General features: G+C 45.1%; 1 protein-coding gene across 2 annotated transcripts in view; it reads left to right on the top strand.

Annotated features, from left to right (window-relative positions):
- The window catches only part of LOC147734857 (galactose-specific lectin nattectin-like), a 124656-nt gene extending 107391 nt beyond the window's left edge, over nucleotides 1–17265 (top strand). For both annotated transcript variants that reach the window (XM_086953081.1, XM_086953082.1), the window contains exons 6-7: nucleotides 3095–3170; nucleotides 16919–17265. In XM_086953081.1, the coding sequence (XP_086809207.1) occupies nucleotides 3095–3170; nucleotides 16919–16943 (101 nt within the window). In that variant the 3' untranslated portion in view covers nucleotides 16944–17265. The remainder of the gene's footprint in view (nucleotides 1–3094; nucleotides 3171–16918) is intronic.
- The last annotated feature ends 525 nt before the right edge of the window (nucleotides 17266–17790 follow it).

The raw sequence follows: 17790 nt of genomic DNA, 5'->3' as shown, positions 1-17790 counted from the left end.
GCATTTATTTTTAAAGCCCATGGAGGTGGTGGCCGCACTCCCCCGCATACAATTAAATAAGCCCCAGGGAGGTGGCGGTCCCTTGGGCTGCAGGGGCCCTTGCTGAGTGCCCTCAGGACAGACCCACCTGGGGGCTTTCGAAAACAAAGTGCAGGTGTTAGACCCAGCATCTTTCGCGTGGTTTTCCCCTATCTTTTTACCTCTACCTCCTGTAGTTTTGATGCTGTGCTGGATTTTGTTTTGCTGATTTAGATGCTTTGGACACTCTGCCACTGCTGATCAGTGCCAGAGTGTAAGTGCTCCCTATGTAAATTGTTATCATGATTGGATATACATGATTGGCATATTTGTATCACCACGAAGTCCCTAGTAAAGTGCACTGGGTGTGCCAGGGCTGGTGATGACAAATACTACTAGTGGGCCTGCAGCACTGATTGCGCCACCCACATGAGTAGCTCTAAAATGGTGTCTCGCGCCTGCCACTGCAGTGCCTGTGTGCAGTCTAGGAACTGCCGTGTCCTCCTGGTCAGTGTCCCCACTGACCAGGCCTAACCCTTCCCTTTTTGTGCACGTTAGTCACCCCTATGGAAGGCCCAAGGTACCCCCCTGGGCAGGGTGCAGTGTATGTAAAAGGTAGAGCATGTACTAGTGCAGGTGACATGCTCTGGTAGTGAATTACAGACATTTTCGTTTTTCACGATTGTAAGGCTATCTTGCTCCATAGATTAACATGGGGGATGCTGGCTACAGGGGCCTCCAGCATTTCTTCCCATAGGAACAAGATATGACATAAGTATCTAGTATCCCTGAACTCAGAATTTAATAACACATCTTTTAGGAAAGGTTGTTTTTAAATCCTGTGTTTGAAAACAGCACAAAGTTGCTGTTCTCTTGTCTGACCCTTCTGTGTGCCTTGGCCTGTTTGGGTATTGACTGTCTGGTTTGAGAGTGACAGGGGCTGGGGATTCCCCAGGAGGCTGACTGAGTCAGCCCTAGGCTGAATGACTGCATTTGCAACCTGAGTGGTGGGAGGAGTTAGCACCTGGGCCTGAATAGGGCTGTGCCTGCCTGCCACAATACTGGCTCCACCTCCTGCTGGGCGGCTGACGACCCTGCCCCTCACTCTGAAAGGAAAGAAGAAGCCAGGCAAACAAAGTGCTCAAGCAACACCCAGAACTGGTTCAGACCAAGCTCAGGGCCCACTTGCATAAAGAGAACAAAGACTTTTAGGGGTATAAGTACAGGAATCCTGACAACAGAAAATTAGATCATCCTGGAATCAAGAAGGAACCCTGGAATCAAGAAGGAACCTCTGCCAAGGAGAAAGCTGAATCTGAAGAAGGAAGACTGTCCTGCTGTTGCTCTGCTGGATTGACCTGTTGCTTTGCTGCCAAGGAGAGGGGAAGGACTTTGCTGTTGTGCTGTGTCCCCTGTCTTGAAGGAATCTCCAAGGGCCTGAGAAGAGCTGGCTCCCTGTTCTGAAGTCCCAGGAACAAAAGGACTTCACCCCCAGCTTCCCTGAACTCTGCTGAGAGAGTTCTGTCCTTACTAGAGTGCTTGATCCAGTTGTGGGGCCTCTGGAAGTTGTACCTGTGCTAGGAAGCTTGAAACTAAGCTTGAGAGGCTTTTTGCAATTGAAAAGTGTTGCATCGCTCGCTTGCGGAGTGCATCCCTGGCAGTGCGAGAAGTTTCCCACCGCTACGAAGGTCGAGATTGTCGCAGCCCCTACGAGATTGTCGAATCGTGCCTTTGCGAGAACAAACTTCCTACGGAACCTACGCACCGGAATCCATACAAGTGGCTTCCTCCCCATACAGACCGGATTCGTCGCAACACGCCTGCTGCTGCAGCGGGGCTGTCGCATCGCCTCCCCAGGGTCTCAGGAGCAACGCATCGCTTGTTTTCCACCGCACCAACTTCTGCTTTTGGAACTTTGTCGCAACTAAAAGGTACTGTGAGTAAAGGTGACGCAACTGTGAACTTTTCACGCATCTGTGGATTATTTTATCGCAACCTAAAGAACTTACATTACAACCTTAAGAACTCTTTTGAAACCATATCCTTGAACTGTGTATGTTGGATTTTTGTCGTTTTGGTCTTGTGTAGTTTAGATTAAATAACTTTATTTTTCTAAACTGTTCTGGAGTCAGTTTGTGGTGTTTTCACTGTGTTACTGTGAGTGTTGGTACAAATACTTTACACATTGCCTCCTGAATAGCCTTGACTGCTCGTGCCAAGCTACCTAGAGGGTGAGCAGGGGTTATCTCAGAGGGTTTCCTCCTTACCCTTACTAGAAGCAAGGGTCCCTACTTGGACAGTGGTACCTACCTCTGCCATCTAGAGACCCCCAGTTCTAACAGCGGGAGTCCACGCTTCATTTTTAAAATATATTTTGTTGTCTGGATTCACGCACCCTGCGCAAATTGGCCAGATTTTTTTTAATGCTTTTTATGGGCCCTGGAGTTCCTTGTGGGACCCCAAGAGCAGGCCTAGGGGGTCAGGGTGTTTGTACCCTGCCCCCTTTTCTTGTTTTTCACCTTATTTTACTGTTTTATTGTGACTCGATTACCATGTCACAAGATGGCTGCTAACACTTTCTGGTTTGGAGGTTTGGCAGCCAATCAGAGTGAAGCTTTTGCCCGAGAGGAGTCATGACTCCCCCTTGGTGCTCAGATATAGATATTTAGAGTTTTTTAAATTGCTCAGCAACTACTAAATGGATTTACACCATTTAAAAAAAAGGGCTTTCTCTGTACCAAGACCTACCTTTTTGCCAAACTTGTGTAATTCCGTTCAGCAGTTCAGCTTGTAGCTTTGTCTAAAGTTCCATTGTAAATTAACGTGTGTGTGTGGGGGGTGTGTGTGTGTGTGTGTGTGTGTGTATATATGTGTAAAATAAAATTAACAAGGTAAATAGAAAACTAATGGAAATTAATTACAAATAAACACAGAAAGGTAAAGAAATTAAATAAAATACCACTTTTATATAAATATATATAAGAATAATCATTTCTTTAAACAATGCAAGTATTAAAGCAGACATGTTCGTGCTTTTGGTTCCAATATCAATAACATATTTTTTCCCTTCAAATAGGACATGTGACCTGGAATGATTATCCTCTAACTCCTTATGCATTTCCATTTATCTGCAAATATTACCTGGCCAATCGGTAAGGCTTTCTTATTCTATACATTTTAGTGGAAAAAAAAGCAAAATCATATAATCCATAGGATTCTCATAACATTGAAACATTCTCCATTGCAATAGTAATCCCTTACTATATCATGTGCCTTACATTGCAGTGCAAGGTTTGCTGTTTTTTTCAAGGCAATGATCTTGACACATACAGCTCTATATCATGCTGGTCCTCAATATCTAGAAGCCAGAGTTAATTTCCAATCTCCTACAAGGGAGCTATGCTCTTCTCAGCTAACTTTGTTCCAAGAATTCGGCAATCTAGGAAATCAAGTGGCTGTTTTTCCTTTTTGGCATCCACTACACCTTGAGTTTTGTTTAGAAGCATCAGAACCTTTATTTAAGGAAAACCTAAGACTTGTCTCTTTGTTCAGGCAGACTTTCCTCTCCCCATTCATATTGCGGGGACACTGCTTGAAGCATCTGTTGTGCTTTTGTAAATCCTTGTTTATTCATTCAATGTTAGGGTATGTGCTTTACCTTAAAAAGTCTGGAGTTTGTAATCCAATAAAAACACTGATATGCTTGTGGAGTTGATTAGCCATAGTTAAAATGGTGCAGTTGCTTGTGGAGGAGGAAGCACTTTCTTTTTATTTATTCAGTTAGTCAGAAATGGCCATACAAAAAGAAAAGGAATCAATCTGAATCACTGTACTAAGCATATAAAAACCGAGGTGTTGCAGTCCATCCATAAATATATCTCAAATATACGGATGCAAAACGAGATAAATACAAACATTGTGAAGAACATGGGAAAGATGTTTAAAGCCTATGACACGTTAAATTACCCCTTTCCCAGAGAATATGCTAAAATCAGAAAGATGGGCTCATACCTGAGCATAAACGTTGAACAGATTAGGTTACCTTCTGCAGGTTTTTATTAACATAGGGATCCCAACTAAATCTCCCCAGATGCGGTTACATTTTTGAATGGATCGAATCCCACTAGAATTAGCCAAAGCAAGTTCTCAGTCATAAAGTTGCCAGAGGTTAACCCACGATCCTGTTATACTGGGAGGTATTGGTGAGATCCAAGTTCTTGCAATACATATCCCGACTGTAATGAGAATTATAGATTAAAGTTGCTTCTGCCTGAAGCCATCACTCATCCTATAGCCTAGCATAAATTCCTTATGTGTAAGCTGTAGAGCATTCTTAATACTAGGGCTAAAGAGATGGATCACACATGCCCAGTATTCTTGGAGCAGGAGGCAGACAATGAACATATTGAAAATATTAGCTCCTTAAAAGTTAACACGTAAGGCATTTAGGGCCATATTATCAAGCAAGGACGATACTTTATCGCCGTTTTTATCAGCAGAATACTACCGCTAAAGCGGCGATAATGGGCTTGATAATATGCCCTTAGTCTTGTCCATCTGGCGGTTCCTGGCCCATTTTGCAATTTTATCAGGCAGGCTCTCGGCTCAGCTGGGAGCTAATACTATAACATTTACTAAACACTAGATTCTCGCCCCATAATGCTTTGCTTGGGTTTTTGGTTGGCATTGTATTTTTGCCCATAACTTTGCTTGGGGTGCTACTAGGAGGATAGGACCACCACTGACTCGTTCAGCATGGTATGCTCTTTGTGTTCAAGGCATCTGCTTGCCTTCTCCCTAGGTAAGGGGTGACCCCAAAATCATCACCTCTCTCATTGCCTGAGGTTTTTCAAAGTTCACTTTTATGAATTGGTTATATGCTTTTTGCATGTAAAGGCAAAGTTGATTTACCTAAGGGTTGTGGGTATAGTGGGAATTTTTGCATGAATTCTGTGTTTTCAATGAAATTTGTAGTTACCAAATCTCTGCAACTTACGGTAATGGAGCTCATTGCTCATGGAATTAGACCACCAGGAAATGGATCAAAAGCGACACAATGCCCTAAGAGAGACCCTCCCATTTTATGTGACTGGGTGAAACCTTGGATTGAGAGCAGCCACTACCATAGCAAGGTTCAATTACAAAATGTTTAGAGACGTTAGAGCCTTTGAGAGCCATTTCAGCAAGGCATTGTAGGCTCTTTGATGTCATGGGAGAAAAGGTTTCACAGAGTTGGAGCCAGGCTATTTTGGAACTCTTGGAAATGAGTTGTTTGAGTGAGAGGGTTGAACTGAGGGTGACTTCAATGGATTTGTCCTGTTCATTCACTAGGCGAGTGAGGCCCATTAGGTTTAAGATGGATACCATGAGTTTATCCGAAAATGTTTGGTGCGCAGGGCAAAAAGGAGGAATTTGATCTTTTTAGGGTTTAACATCAGATAGTTTGTTGACATACAGGTTTAAAGGTGTTTGAGACAGACTTTGAGTCTTTGCATGTAATTAATTGAAGAGATTTTGAGATAGACTTTGGTGTCAGCAGCATACTGGTGGATTTTGTTGGCCATGGGACAACGGTTGTTTCGGTCACTAAGGAAGAGGGACTCATCAGCTAAAACAGAAGACAAGAGGAGTTTGGCAAAACAGGAATAGTTTTGTTTAATTAAACAATACGGACAGAAGAAAAGTTACAGGCTAGAGGTCTGAGGACGGTCTTTAGTTATATTGGATTATAAACACACCCAAAATCCCATATAGGGTCAGGAAAGTTGGTTGCTGCTATGGAGTCATAAATTATTGGTCAAATGTTACTATGCCTCCTTGTGATGTCTGAGGTCAGACTCACATGTTTTTTCTGGATAGAGCCTGCAAAGTTGTAGTACAGTTTAGTCCCTATTTTAAGTATGGAGGTATTGTATTGTATTGTATTGTAATTTGTAAAGCGCGATTGCTGCCCAAGGGCGTCCAAGCGCTAGAGTGCAGAGAACAGAGCTAGGGGGGTAACAGAGAATAAGATTTAGGTGGGCCTGGCAAATAGATAGGTCTTCAGTTGTTTACGGAATGAGAGTAGGTTGGGATTGGACCTGATTTGTAGCGGGAGTGTGTTCCACATCTTCGCGGCGTTTAAGTAAAACGACCTTCCTCCGGTCCTGGCTCTCCTTACTCTCGGGACTACGGCCAGGAAGGCCTCCGTAGACCGAAGGGTTCTGTTGGGATGGTATTGAGTAACCAATTTGTTAATGAGCGCTGGACCTGACTTCCAGAAAGCTCGGTGCGCGATGCATAGTGCCTTAAAAGCCACTCTCTGTTTCACTGGAAGCCAGTGTAGGCTGCTTAGTGCGGGTTTAGCAGACTGCGTCCTTGGGATCTGTAGCAGGACGCGGGCTGCACAGTTCTGGACCACCTGTAGTTTTCGCATGGACATCTCGGAAGCCCCTTGTTTGAGTCCAACCGGGACTGAATGAGGCCCTGAACTGCTACTTGTCTGGCTTCCATAGGGAGGAGGGGGAGGACTTTCCTTAACATTCTCAGAAGGCCAAAACAGATGGCGGATAATTTAGTAGCCTGGGTGGAGAAAGAAAGGTTTTTATCCAGCCATACTCCTAGGCTTTTAACGCTCTCCTTGGGGGTGGGAGGGGTGCCCAGACATCCAGGCCACATGGAGGGAATTAATGTGGGTATTGCGGGGCCTAGGAGCATAAGCTTGGTCTTGTCTCCATTCAGTTTTAAGGAGGAGCCTGTCATCCACATTTTTATGTCCTCTAGGCAGTTCATCAGACTTCCTGAGGTATGACCGGCGCCTTCCTGGGTCAGTGAAACCACTAGCTGGGTATCGTCAGCATATGATACGATTTTTATACCTGACGGTTCGACGAGCCCAGCCAATGGTTTCATATATACATTGAAGAGCACCGGGCTCAATGAGGAGCCCTGTGGAACTCCACAGTTCAGGGGTTTACTGGCTGATATTATGTCCCCGTCGAAGATCTGAAAGGATCTGTTGTACAGAAATGATTCCAGCCATTTTAGAGCATTGCCTCCGACCCCGATGTTGTGCAGACGGTTCAGCAGGGTGGCATGGTTGACAGTGTCGAAGGCCTCACTTAGATCAAGGAGGATCACTGCCACTGATCCTCCCTGATCTAATATCCTTACCCGGAACATACCCGGTGCCCTATGTTCATCTAGAGCCGGAGTGGAGATTTGGGATCCCCTGCCTGTGTACCCCCCTCAACCTGGGACCACAACCAGCAAACTCTGAGCATACTGGTGGGCCAGTTGTCCCTGCCTCAACTGTAGTATTGCCGCATGAACATGTGCATCTCTTTGTCGAATATGGGAAGCATGTGGCAATGTGACCGGACTTCGGAAAACAAGAATGGGACAGCTCACAGAATATGTAAGAAGGCTGGCTAAGCTACCAAAAATTGTGAATCCATGGACTTTTGAACTAAAAATAGCAAAGATCTACCAGGTAACGGTGTACAACAAAACTCAGACTACATGCGTGATAGAGGGATGCCTGGTCACCATGGTTAACCCCCCAACTGGAGGTTTAGACTCAACATCATGCTGAGGCATCGTCGTGTCTTGACACCTTGTGTGTGAGCTGTGGAATCCATTTAAGGTTTTACCATCCCAGGTGCACGTGAATCCTGGTTCCCACCACTGAAGACAGATTTGTTTTAGAACTGTAAGGGGGCCTCTATTGGTGCAGAGGCTTCTAGCTTTTGACCCTGGACATGATTCTCAATAATGGTGACATTTTGACTTGATGACAGGAACCTGTCCCTATTGACTCTGGACACAGGACTGGGCTGGCTCTTTTAAACCGTTCTTTACCAGGCCCACTCATCAGACTGCCCTGCCCTAGGGACATGGCCAGCCAAATTCTCCCTGGGGATCAGCAGCAAAGTCGGGCCTATTGAGACCACCCTCCATGACAAACTTGGCGCTGGCCCCCAGTAGACTCAGCTCTCAGTCACTCTGGATTTCTGGACAAAAGTAAAAAATATTTTTAAACCCTCCCCTACTGTTGACTTTTAGTCTTTTTCATATGGTAGTAGTTTGGGGGAAAAGGGTTAGTGTGAGTCAGCTATTAATCCCTGGGTTTTAAGTTACTGGGTGTGGGGTTAACTTTTACTGCATAATGTGGTTCTTTGATTGCGTGAAGGGGCTACCTCCCTACACTGTCACCACTCCCTGTGAGTTATGTGACCCTGGCCCCTGTTGTATTGTATTTCCTATCTGTGTCAGGTGTTGGCATGTGTTTACCCACTCGCTGGACCGCTAATGTTGTTGTGTGGTGAATCGATGACCTCCCTGTGACTGGACGTAGGGTGTATTCTTATTCCCCTGTGCATGACGCTGAGGGGGAAAATTTTGGGGGGTTTGTGATGGCAGGCTCTGGTTAATTGGTCTCTGCTGTTTTGATGGTTGTGTTATGCCTTTATCTGGCATCTCTCTGCTAGGTGCCCCAACCTATGACAATAGTAGCACTCCCTAGGGTATGGTTGCTGTCAACCTGCCTGCCTCTGTTGTGATAGCCTGTTTGGAACCCTGTGGGGTTTTGCAATGGAGACCCAATCGAGACTGGTGCCATCTGCATGTTTGCAGCCATGACTGACCCCTTGAGGGCAGTCTTCTTTATTTTGCGTTAAACCAATTTTGCAGTGTCTCTTTGGGCTAGCTCCTGTTTTTCTCGATTCCTTTAGTGCTATTTTTGTGACAGTGGAGGATGTGAGCCTGTATCTTCCACCAGCGTTTGGTATCTAAACTCACTGTGCGAAAAACCACTGTGCTGTTCAGCCTGCTCTTTATCTTGGAGGGTAGCCCCTTTTTAAGAATGTTGTAGAAGCATGTGACCTGTGGGCCAGAATCGGTCCATAGCTGTCCAGTCTCTTGTCCCCCATCGTTCTCTCATTCTATTCTGGAACTCGCTTATGCTTTCCTCTGGCTTCATGGTCTCTGCCATTATCCCGCCTGCATCTGGGCGGTCAGGTAAAATCTCCCCTTGAGCTGTTCATATCTGGTACTGGTATGAGTTAAATGCAGTCCATCATGATGGGTCTCTGTTAGGGTTATTGCTGGAAAGCAGGTTCAGGCGAAGACCGTGTTTGTCTGTTCCCCAATTAGGCTGTTCGATGTCTCCTATTGCTAGTTTATACCTGTGGTGTTCTTCTCGAAATGTGTAATCCATTTCCCTGCCCCATCCTAACGTGTCCCTCTTTGTCCATCTGGGCCCACTGCACGTATTTGACCACTGCCGCTCCCTTCTGTAGTAGTAGCCAGAGTCTCTATCTGGATGGCCCTGCTGGTTTATCCTCAGCATAGCGTTCCCACCGTGTGAGGCATTGCTGCATGTAGGGAAAGTTTCCGTTTGGATTTCCTCCTTCATGTCTAATGAAGGCCTTTGCTACCACCATATTCTAAGGCTCAAATGATCCTTCACTAGGCTTAGACTGATCATACCCGTCTCTCTCCTTGGTCCAGTTGGCTAAAAGGTTGCAAAACAGGGCTGCGAAACTTATGCCTTCCTCTTTTGTTCTTATTTTTCTAGGGGTAAGCCTTTCTTTGCCAACGCATCCGTGCACCTCGTTGCTGCTCTCCTTTTGTGCACATAAAGGTGCCATCCTGTTTTTCTTGCATCAGGGGTATGTGAGCACCAGATTGCCCTGATCCTTGATTTCTTGGTCAGCCCTTCTTCTTTGTTGAGTGAACGGTATGACTCTAAGCCTGCTAGTAGCCTTTCATTTACCTCTGTTTTGCCCAACACTACCATCTATACCTATCTCTGCTTCCCTTTTGAGCGTTTGAGCGGAGTGCAACAAACTGCGCCCTTGGTCTGCATCCTGGTTGCGTGCCCTTTCTTTCTTGAGCAGGATCTCATGCCTCTCTTCCTCAAGCTGTCTAGTCTGACTCTTTAGCTCAGAACTACACACTCCTTTCATTGACCTGTTTTGCTTTCTAGTTCATCCTCCATCCTTTTCTCAGCTGCCTGGCCAAATCCTGTAGCCTCACCCTCGTCATCGGTTTCCGGGGGACTGGGGTTCCCTTCCTCACCTGATATTACTTAATCAATGTTGAGAATCCCCAAAAACTTCCCTGACTCCTGCTTATACTCGCCTGACCCAATGTGAATTCATATCCTTCTTGCCCTTGGGGTGTCGTGTTGTGGGTTGTGGATGAGGAGTTAAGCTTTTGGGGACCCTCCCTAGGAACTTGGGGTGTGCTGGAGGGGTCTGGGCCCGCTTAGTTGTACCTCTTTTGGATTTAGATCTCACTGATCTTCTTTCAGTGGAGGGCTCATGGGTTTCTATCACTGGTGTGCTTGAGTATTCCTAAAGCAGGGGGAGTGGGGGAGAGCATGTCCATTGTATATGATGGGGAGGTGCAGATGGTTTATTTGTTAACAGTATTATGGGGCTATCACTTTTGATCTGCTTATTTATTTTTTAAGTATGTTTTCGTATGCTCAATTATGTTTGGGTCAAATGTTTCGATCATAGGCCATTTGTGTGCCTTCAAGTGTGCGTGCCACTCTTGGCAAAACGTATTTTGCTTTTTTATCTGCTTGGGGATCCTAGTCTACATGTGCATTAAATTGGGGGATCCATGACAATTTGGTAATTTGGCTAGGACAATTCAAATTATTTTTTCCTAATTTAGGGGGCCATTAGGATTACAGTTTTTCTGCATCCTCCGGGCCAGGGAAAGTGTCCGCCGGCCCCTAGGATGCAGAAAAAATGCTGTGGAGCCTTCAAAGACCCCCGCCAGGTATGATGGCTGGGGGGTCAGGAAGAGCGTCCGCCGCATTTCTGCCGCGGTCGCCTTACGACCGCGGCGGAAAAGCTCTAACATGGAGGCGGTGTCTAACAGACACCGCCAGCCATATTAGGATGGGGGTGAACAGATGCCTTTCCGCGGCGGCTTCTCCACCGTGGAAAGGCATACGGTGATTTCTTTGGGGGCCCGTTGCGGGCCCCCAGGGTGACGGGGGGTGCGGGGTGCACATGGGGGGTACCTCTGGATGGCCCTGCTGGTTTATCCTCAGCATAGCGTTCCCACCGTGTGAGGCATTGCTGCATGTAGGGAAAGTTTCCGTTTGGATTTCCTCCTTCATGTCTAATGAAGGCCTTTGCTACCACCATATTCTAAGGCTCAAATGATCCTTCACTAGGCTTAGACTGATCATACCCGTCTCTCTCCTTGGTCCAGTTGGCTAAAAGGTTGCAAAACAGGGCTGCGAAACTTATGCCTTCCTCTTTTGTTCTTATTTTTCTAGGGGTAAGCCTTTCTTTGCCAACGCATCCGTGCACCTCGTTGCTGCTCTCCTTTTGTGCACATAAAGGTGCCATCCTGTTTTTCTTGCATCAGGGGTATGTGAGCACCAGATTGCCCTGATCCTTGATTTCTTGGTCAGCCCTTCTTCTTTGTTGAGTGAACGGTATGACTCTAAGCCTGCTAGTAGCCTTTCATTTACCTCTGTTTTGCCCAACACTGCCATCTATACCTATCTCTGCTTCCCTTTTGAGCGTTTGAGCGGAGTGCAACAAACTGCGCCTTTGGTCTGCATCCTGGTTGCGTGCCCTTTCTTTCTTGAGCAGGATCTCATGCCTCTCTTCCTCAAGCTGTCTAGTCTGACTCTTTTGCTCAGAACTACACACTCCTTTCATTGACCTGTTTTGCTTTCTAGTTCATCCTCCATCCTTTTCTCAGCTGCCTGGCCAAATCCTGTAGCCTCACCCTCGTCATCGGTTTCCGGGGGACTGGGGTTCCCTTCCTCACCTGATATTACTTAATCAATGTTGAGAATCCCCAAAAACTTCCCTGACTCCTGCGTATACTCGCCTGACCCAATGTGAATACATATCCTTCCTGCCCTTGGGGTGTCGTGTTGTGGGTTGTGGATGAGGAGTCAAGCTTTTGGGGACCCTCCCTAGGAACTTGGGGTGTGCTGGAGGGGTCTGGGCCCGCTTAGTTGTACCTCTTTTGGATTTAGATCTCACTGATCTTCTTTCAGTGGAGGGCTCATGGGTTTCTATCACTGGTGTGCTTGAGTATTCCTAAAGCAGGGGGAGTGGGGGAGAGCATGTCCATTGTATATGATGGGGAGGTGCAGATGGTTTATTTGTTAACAGTATTATGGGGCTATCACTTTTGATCTGCTTATTTATTTTTTAAGTATGTTTTCGTATGCTCAATTATGTTTGGGTCAAATGTTTCGATCATAGGCCATTTGTGTGCCTTCAAGTGTGCGTGCCACTCTTGGCAAAACGTATTTTGCTTTTTTATCTGCTTGGGGATCCTAGTCTACATGTGCATTAAATTGGGGGATCCATGACAATTTGGTAATTTGGCTAGGACAATTCAAATGTTTTTTTCCTAATTTAGGGGGCCATTAGGATTACAGTTTTTCTGCATCCTCCGGGCCAGGGAAAGTGTCCGCCGGCCCCTCGGATGCAGAAAAAATGCTGTGGAGCCTTCAAAGACCCCCGCCAGGTAGGATGGCTGGGGGGTCAGGAAGAGCGTCTGCCGCATTTCTGCCGCGGTCGCCTTACGACCGCGGCGGAAAAGCTCTAACATGGAGGCGGTGTCTAACAGACACCGCCAGCCATATTAGGATGGGGGTGAACAGATGCCTTTCCGCGGCGGCTTCTCCACCGTGGAAAGGCATACGGTGATTTCTTTGGGGGCCCGTTGCGGGCCCCCAGGGTGACGGGGGGTGAAGTGGGTGCACATGGGGGGTACCTATGGTACCGCGCGGTGCCTACCGCTTTGTGCATGCAAATGCGATGCTGCTCTCTGGGGTGGTGGACGGACGCAAGTCCGTCCGCCATCCTAATAGGGCTCTTGGTTTGTTGAATCGTAGGGGCAAGTAGTAGGTAGTGCATTCTTGCAATTTTACATACTGGGAGCTCAGCACTATTGTCAAATGCATTAAACAGTTTAACGTAAACATTTCAAATTACACAAGATAGCAATGCATATGAAGTGCTGTTACACACAGTGAAAATGCAATATTAGAAGAGTATCTGCAAGACTTTTGCACAAAGTACAGTTTGTAATAAAGAACAGCATCAAAACATCACATACACACTACAAAGGTTGACAGAGGGAATAAACCTAATTGCTTTGTCAAAACGTTCTTAGCCCGCTCCTAGCGCATGCTATCCTGTAAACAGGGGAAGCTCTGCGCGGTCCACAATACTAAGTGAAGCTGATAGTCTGACAATATTGGCTCTTGGACAAAGGTGGTAATAATAGCTGCAGAAAAAGGCATAACTCTGGAAACACAGGCCACACACAAGTTAGGCCCAGATGTAGGTAAATCTGATTTACCGACTCTAGAATACCGAATTTTACCGATTCGGTATTCTAGATTCGGTAAAGCAGATGTAGGATAAAAATCGGTAATTTTTACCGAATCTGTATGATTCGGTAATTACCGAATCGGTATTTACCGATTCGGTAATTGCCATTGATTCCTATGGGCCTGTAGGCCCATAGGAATCAATGTCAATTACCGAATCGGTAAATACCGATTCGGTAAAATTACCGAAATTGCAAGGGTGACAGGGTGTCACTTTGACACCCTGTTGCACCCCTGATTTTGACTTGTGTGCCATGTGACACACATATATGCCCTTAGGGCATGTCTGTGTGCCACATGCCACAGGTGTACTTGCACAGATGTGCATGTACACAGGTATTCGTTATTTACCATGCAATAGAATGGCATGGTAAATAACGAATCGGTAAGGGCCTGTGGCACTGTTTTCTGTGCCTCCTACATATTGATTTACCGATTCGGTAAATTTACAGAATCGGTATTTTACCGAATCGGTAACTTTACCGATTCAGTAAATATACCGATTCTGAACATTTTAAGGCCCCTACATCTCCTTTTGTAAATACCGGTCGGTAACAGCCGAAATCGGCCGTTACTGACCGGTATTTGCCGACCTATATCTGGCCCCAGGTCCTAGTTTACCAGGTCCAGTTTTTTCCCTAACCTCCGAATCACACCATTTATCATACCCAGGGGTCAAGTGTACCATCTGTGTCACACCCAGCGGTCCAAGCGACTAACACCTCTGCCTCCTTTCAGATTCCAACCGTGTTAAGAAACCAGTAGCAGTGAGAAATCCTTTTTGACTAAAAAACTATGAGATTGAGGTGCCAACTCAACCCATACAGAATAGATTATCAACAAATAGAGTCCTGGGAGCATAAAGGGCTACAGAATAAATATTCACCTTTGCCAGCATGCTGATTATTGAAAACAGGTGACTTCCGCAGGATCTCCTCTGAAACCTCTGTATGACTGATTCAGTTGGGACATACAAAATAGATAATATGCCAGTCCCTGTCAGTGGCAGGGTGCTCAGGTTATCTCTTTATACTTCTCCCTAGTTTGCCATATGCCAAATGCTATAAAACACAATTGTTCAGGTCAGATTTGGTCTCTTACGCTCTCTGACGACTGCTTCAGGACGGACCACCGCCCAGCGGATCCAGCAGAACTTCCAGTAAATTGTGGTATATGCCCACCTTAATCGATGCACTATGTGAATCTGTCTAGGCGGGATCACTTTCCTTCAGCTGCAATCGGGTATGAGGTCCCAATCCTCCTGAAAAGAGGCATTTGGCAAAACAGGAACAGCTTTGTTTAATTAAACAATACGTCCCGGAGAACAGTTACAAGTTTGAAGTCTGAGGATTGTCTCTCTTTACATTAGGTTCACGTTAGGTTTTTATAATCTTCTAATAAAGCCATAACCCCATTTGGGATCCCCTGTAAGGTGGGGAATGTTAGTTTCTGCCATGGAGTCATAAATTAATGGTCAAACATTACTACAGGTGGTTCTCGACCTTGCGTGCAGAGTGTGGCCAGTGGTGAATGTGTACAGATGTGCAGCGTGGGGAGCATGTTATCACTACATGCCTTGATTGGTTACGTGTTCCTAACTCATGTGGCATCTGACTTGATGGTGCTTTTCGAAGCACACATACCCCCTCAAGATATGCATGCTTTATTGGGGGCAATCTCCCCTGACCATTGCAATGTTGCTGCGCCCATCTGTGGGATTATTCAAGAGTTTCCTGCTTGCATGTTTGCCTGCCAGCTACACACCCTCCCACCTGTGACCTATCAACCAGTGAGCCAGGCCTAGGTTGCAGGGCCTCCCCGAAGACATACTTGCGTGTTGATGTAGATGTGTAGCTCGGGATGGGGGTTTTAACTAATAAGGACAATAGTTCATTTTTTTCGACAACCGAATCAATATCCATATTAACAACTACTTGAAGCAAGACTGCTTTAATGCTGCAGTGTGGTCTTAACCCCTGGCTGGTAGTCTTGTAGTAGGTTATTCTTATTAATAGGCTTCTATAGCTGGGTGGCAACTGCCTTCTCAAAGATTTGTCTAAAACATGGGAGGTGGATAGTTGGAAGGGTTGGCTGGATCTTTAGTGAGATTTTTTAACATGGGAGGATCTGTCTGGTCTTGAGGCTTACTGTGAAGGTACGCTGGGTTATTGTAGTGCTGACGATATGAGGAGTGATAGCTTCTCACTGCAATGAACCGATCATTATGGAAGGTAACTTTGAGTTACAAGGAGAAACAAGAGGATCACTTCAGTCCAAGAGCAAAAGGGACTGGCAGTGGATGTTGGAGGATATAGAGAGGATGTGGCCCAGTGTGTTGCCTTTGCAGTCAGCTGACTTGCTAATGCAGGGTTTTGTTTCTATTATGTTGAGTACAATGTGAAGGGCACTTGTCATGGCATTGGTGCTGTAGTTACCGAGAACATTCAAGTGTTCAGCGAAGGAGGAGTGTGAGTGTTGTATTAAGGCAGATATGATGAGGTCTGATATTTCTAATAGGAAGTCTTTGTGGGTTTCAAGTGGTATGTAAGCAGTCTCCTTGGGAGAAAATTGAAAAATGTGCTCATCATTCACTGGTATTTTAAGGACACTTTTTCAACATTGTCATCTGCATATGTGTGGATTTTTGTCACTTAGCACAATAATGTATTTGGTTGCAGCGGTCAAGCTGTATCTAAGATGGTCTTTGAGCTGACACCTTTAGTCCATGTTCTTATTTGATGCTCTCTCTGCTTATGCCTCGGAGAGAGTTCACATTTCAAGATTAATATATAGAAAATTCCTTCCAGAAAATGTATCTGTTACAGAGTGAAGTATCACACCTCATGTAGTACCAGACACAGCAGGTAGGGAGGAACACATGTCTATTCTGCCTAAAGATAATAAGACATGGTAGAGTTTTATACAAACATGAAGTCAATTTAGCAACTTATAATAACTCTCACTAATTCATAACCACAGGTTAAATATGATGAATACATGATAGGTCTCTGGTCACTAAAGCCAATTTGTCACACCTTGCATTCACTTGAACAACTAATAGGGATATCTGTTGAAAGCCATTATCTTATCTCATCTCCATCAGACATATTTTACTATCTACTGTTTTGGCTTTTTATTGGAAGCAACTGACTGAAGGTTGAGAAATACACTGCACTTTTGGCAGTTAAGTCTCTAGTTTCTAACCAGTTGCTTTCATAGCTATTTACCTAAATAGCTCCCTCAGAGTTCAGATAATTCATTGAAAGTAGTTCACTGTTAATATTGACTTTTGGGGCATAATGCGTTTACATTTCAAACAGTTTGCCAAAAGGTAGGAAGAAATATTAAGGCCAATAACTGTTATGACACTAATAAAACACATTTCTAAAGGAATAATTCATAGGTGAGTATAAGCGGTCTAATTCCTGCCAGGTCTATTAATATCACATTTATACCCTATCTTGAAACGTATGGGACCATAATTGATGTTCTACATTGATCTCACATATTTTTATGTTGTTTGTGTTATAGACTCTGCGGAACTGATGAACACTGATATGTGTATGGGTCATATCTAAGAAAGAAGTAACAATCACCCAAGATTCTCAGCAAACTACATGTGGTTTTGAAATATGCTTGCAAATTTAAATGAAATGTCTGCAGATTTCAAACATCTTCTATGCATATATTTTTAATCCACCTTTTGCACAAAAAGCCTTGATAAGGAAATATTGTTTCTCTAGTCTATGAATATGTTTTAACCTTATAAATACAATTCAAACATTCATAAATGGTGTGTGCTTCTTGACTAAGAGTAATTGTAATCAATGTATACCCTCTCACTTAAATGAGAGTATATTAAAGAAATATCAATTTGACATGCATGTTTCCTTCTTTATCTTCCATTAACCAATTCACTTGCACCATTTATGCCAATTACTCTACCACACGTTTTCTGCTCGCTCCACTTTCTTCCACACTCAACTCCACTTGCTCCAACCCTCATACCCACTCACTACACTACTTACATCCGCTGACCACTTACAATACAAAATGGGATCTTTCTTCTGGGTGATTTGATCGGGTCATTCACTCCTCACTGTTCTCAATAAGTCTTAGTTTCCTCTGAATTGTACATGTAGGTAGAAATGAATCGAATATTAGGCTGAGCAATTCTCAGCTGCATCTGCAACTTACACCCAGGTGGACCTGACTGAGATATTTACCATTCAGAGAACTTGCCTAAGGTAAAAGTCCAGAGTCACTTCTGCATCGTGAAGTAGTGTGGCTCACTGGTTAGAGGCGGCAGACCCGAGAGCAGAGGACGGCCCGGGACCAGGGTTCGATTCCCGGCGCGGCAGGTTTCTGGACCAGGGTCAGCGGACTCGATAATTCTCTCGCCT

The sequence above is a fragment of the Lissotriton vulgaris genome, chromosome 1_2 (genome assembly GCF_964263255.1).
Source record: "Lissotriton vulgaris chromosome 1_2, aLisVul1.2, whole genome shotgun sequence".
In the NCBI taxonomy this organism is placed as follows: Eukaryota; Metazoa; Chordata; class Amphibia; order Caudata; family Salamandridae; genus Lissotriton; species Lissotriton vulgaris.
Note: the sequence above shows the minus strand (reverse complement) of the source record. Positions and strands in the feature narration are given on the sequence as shown.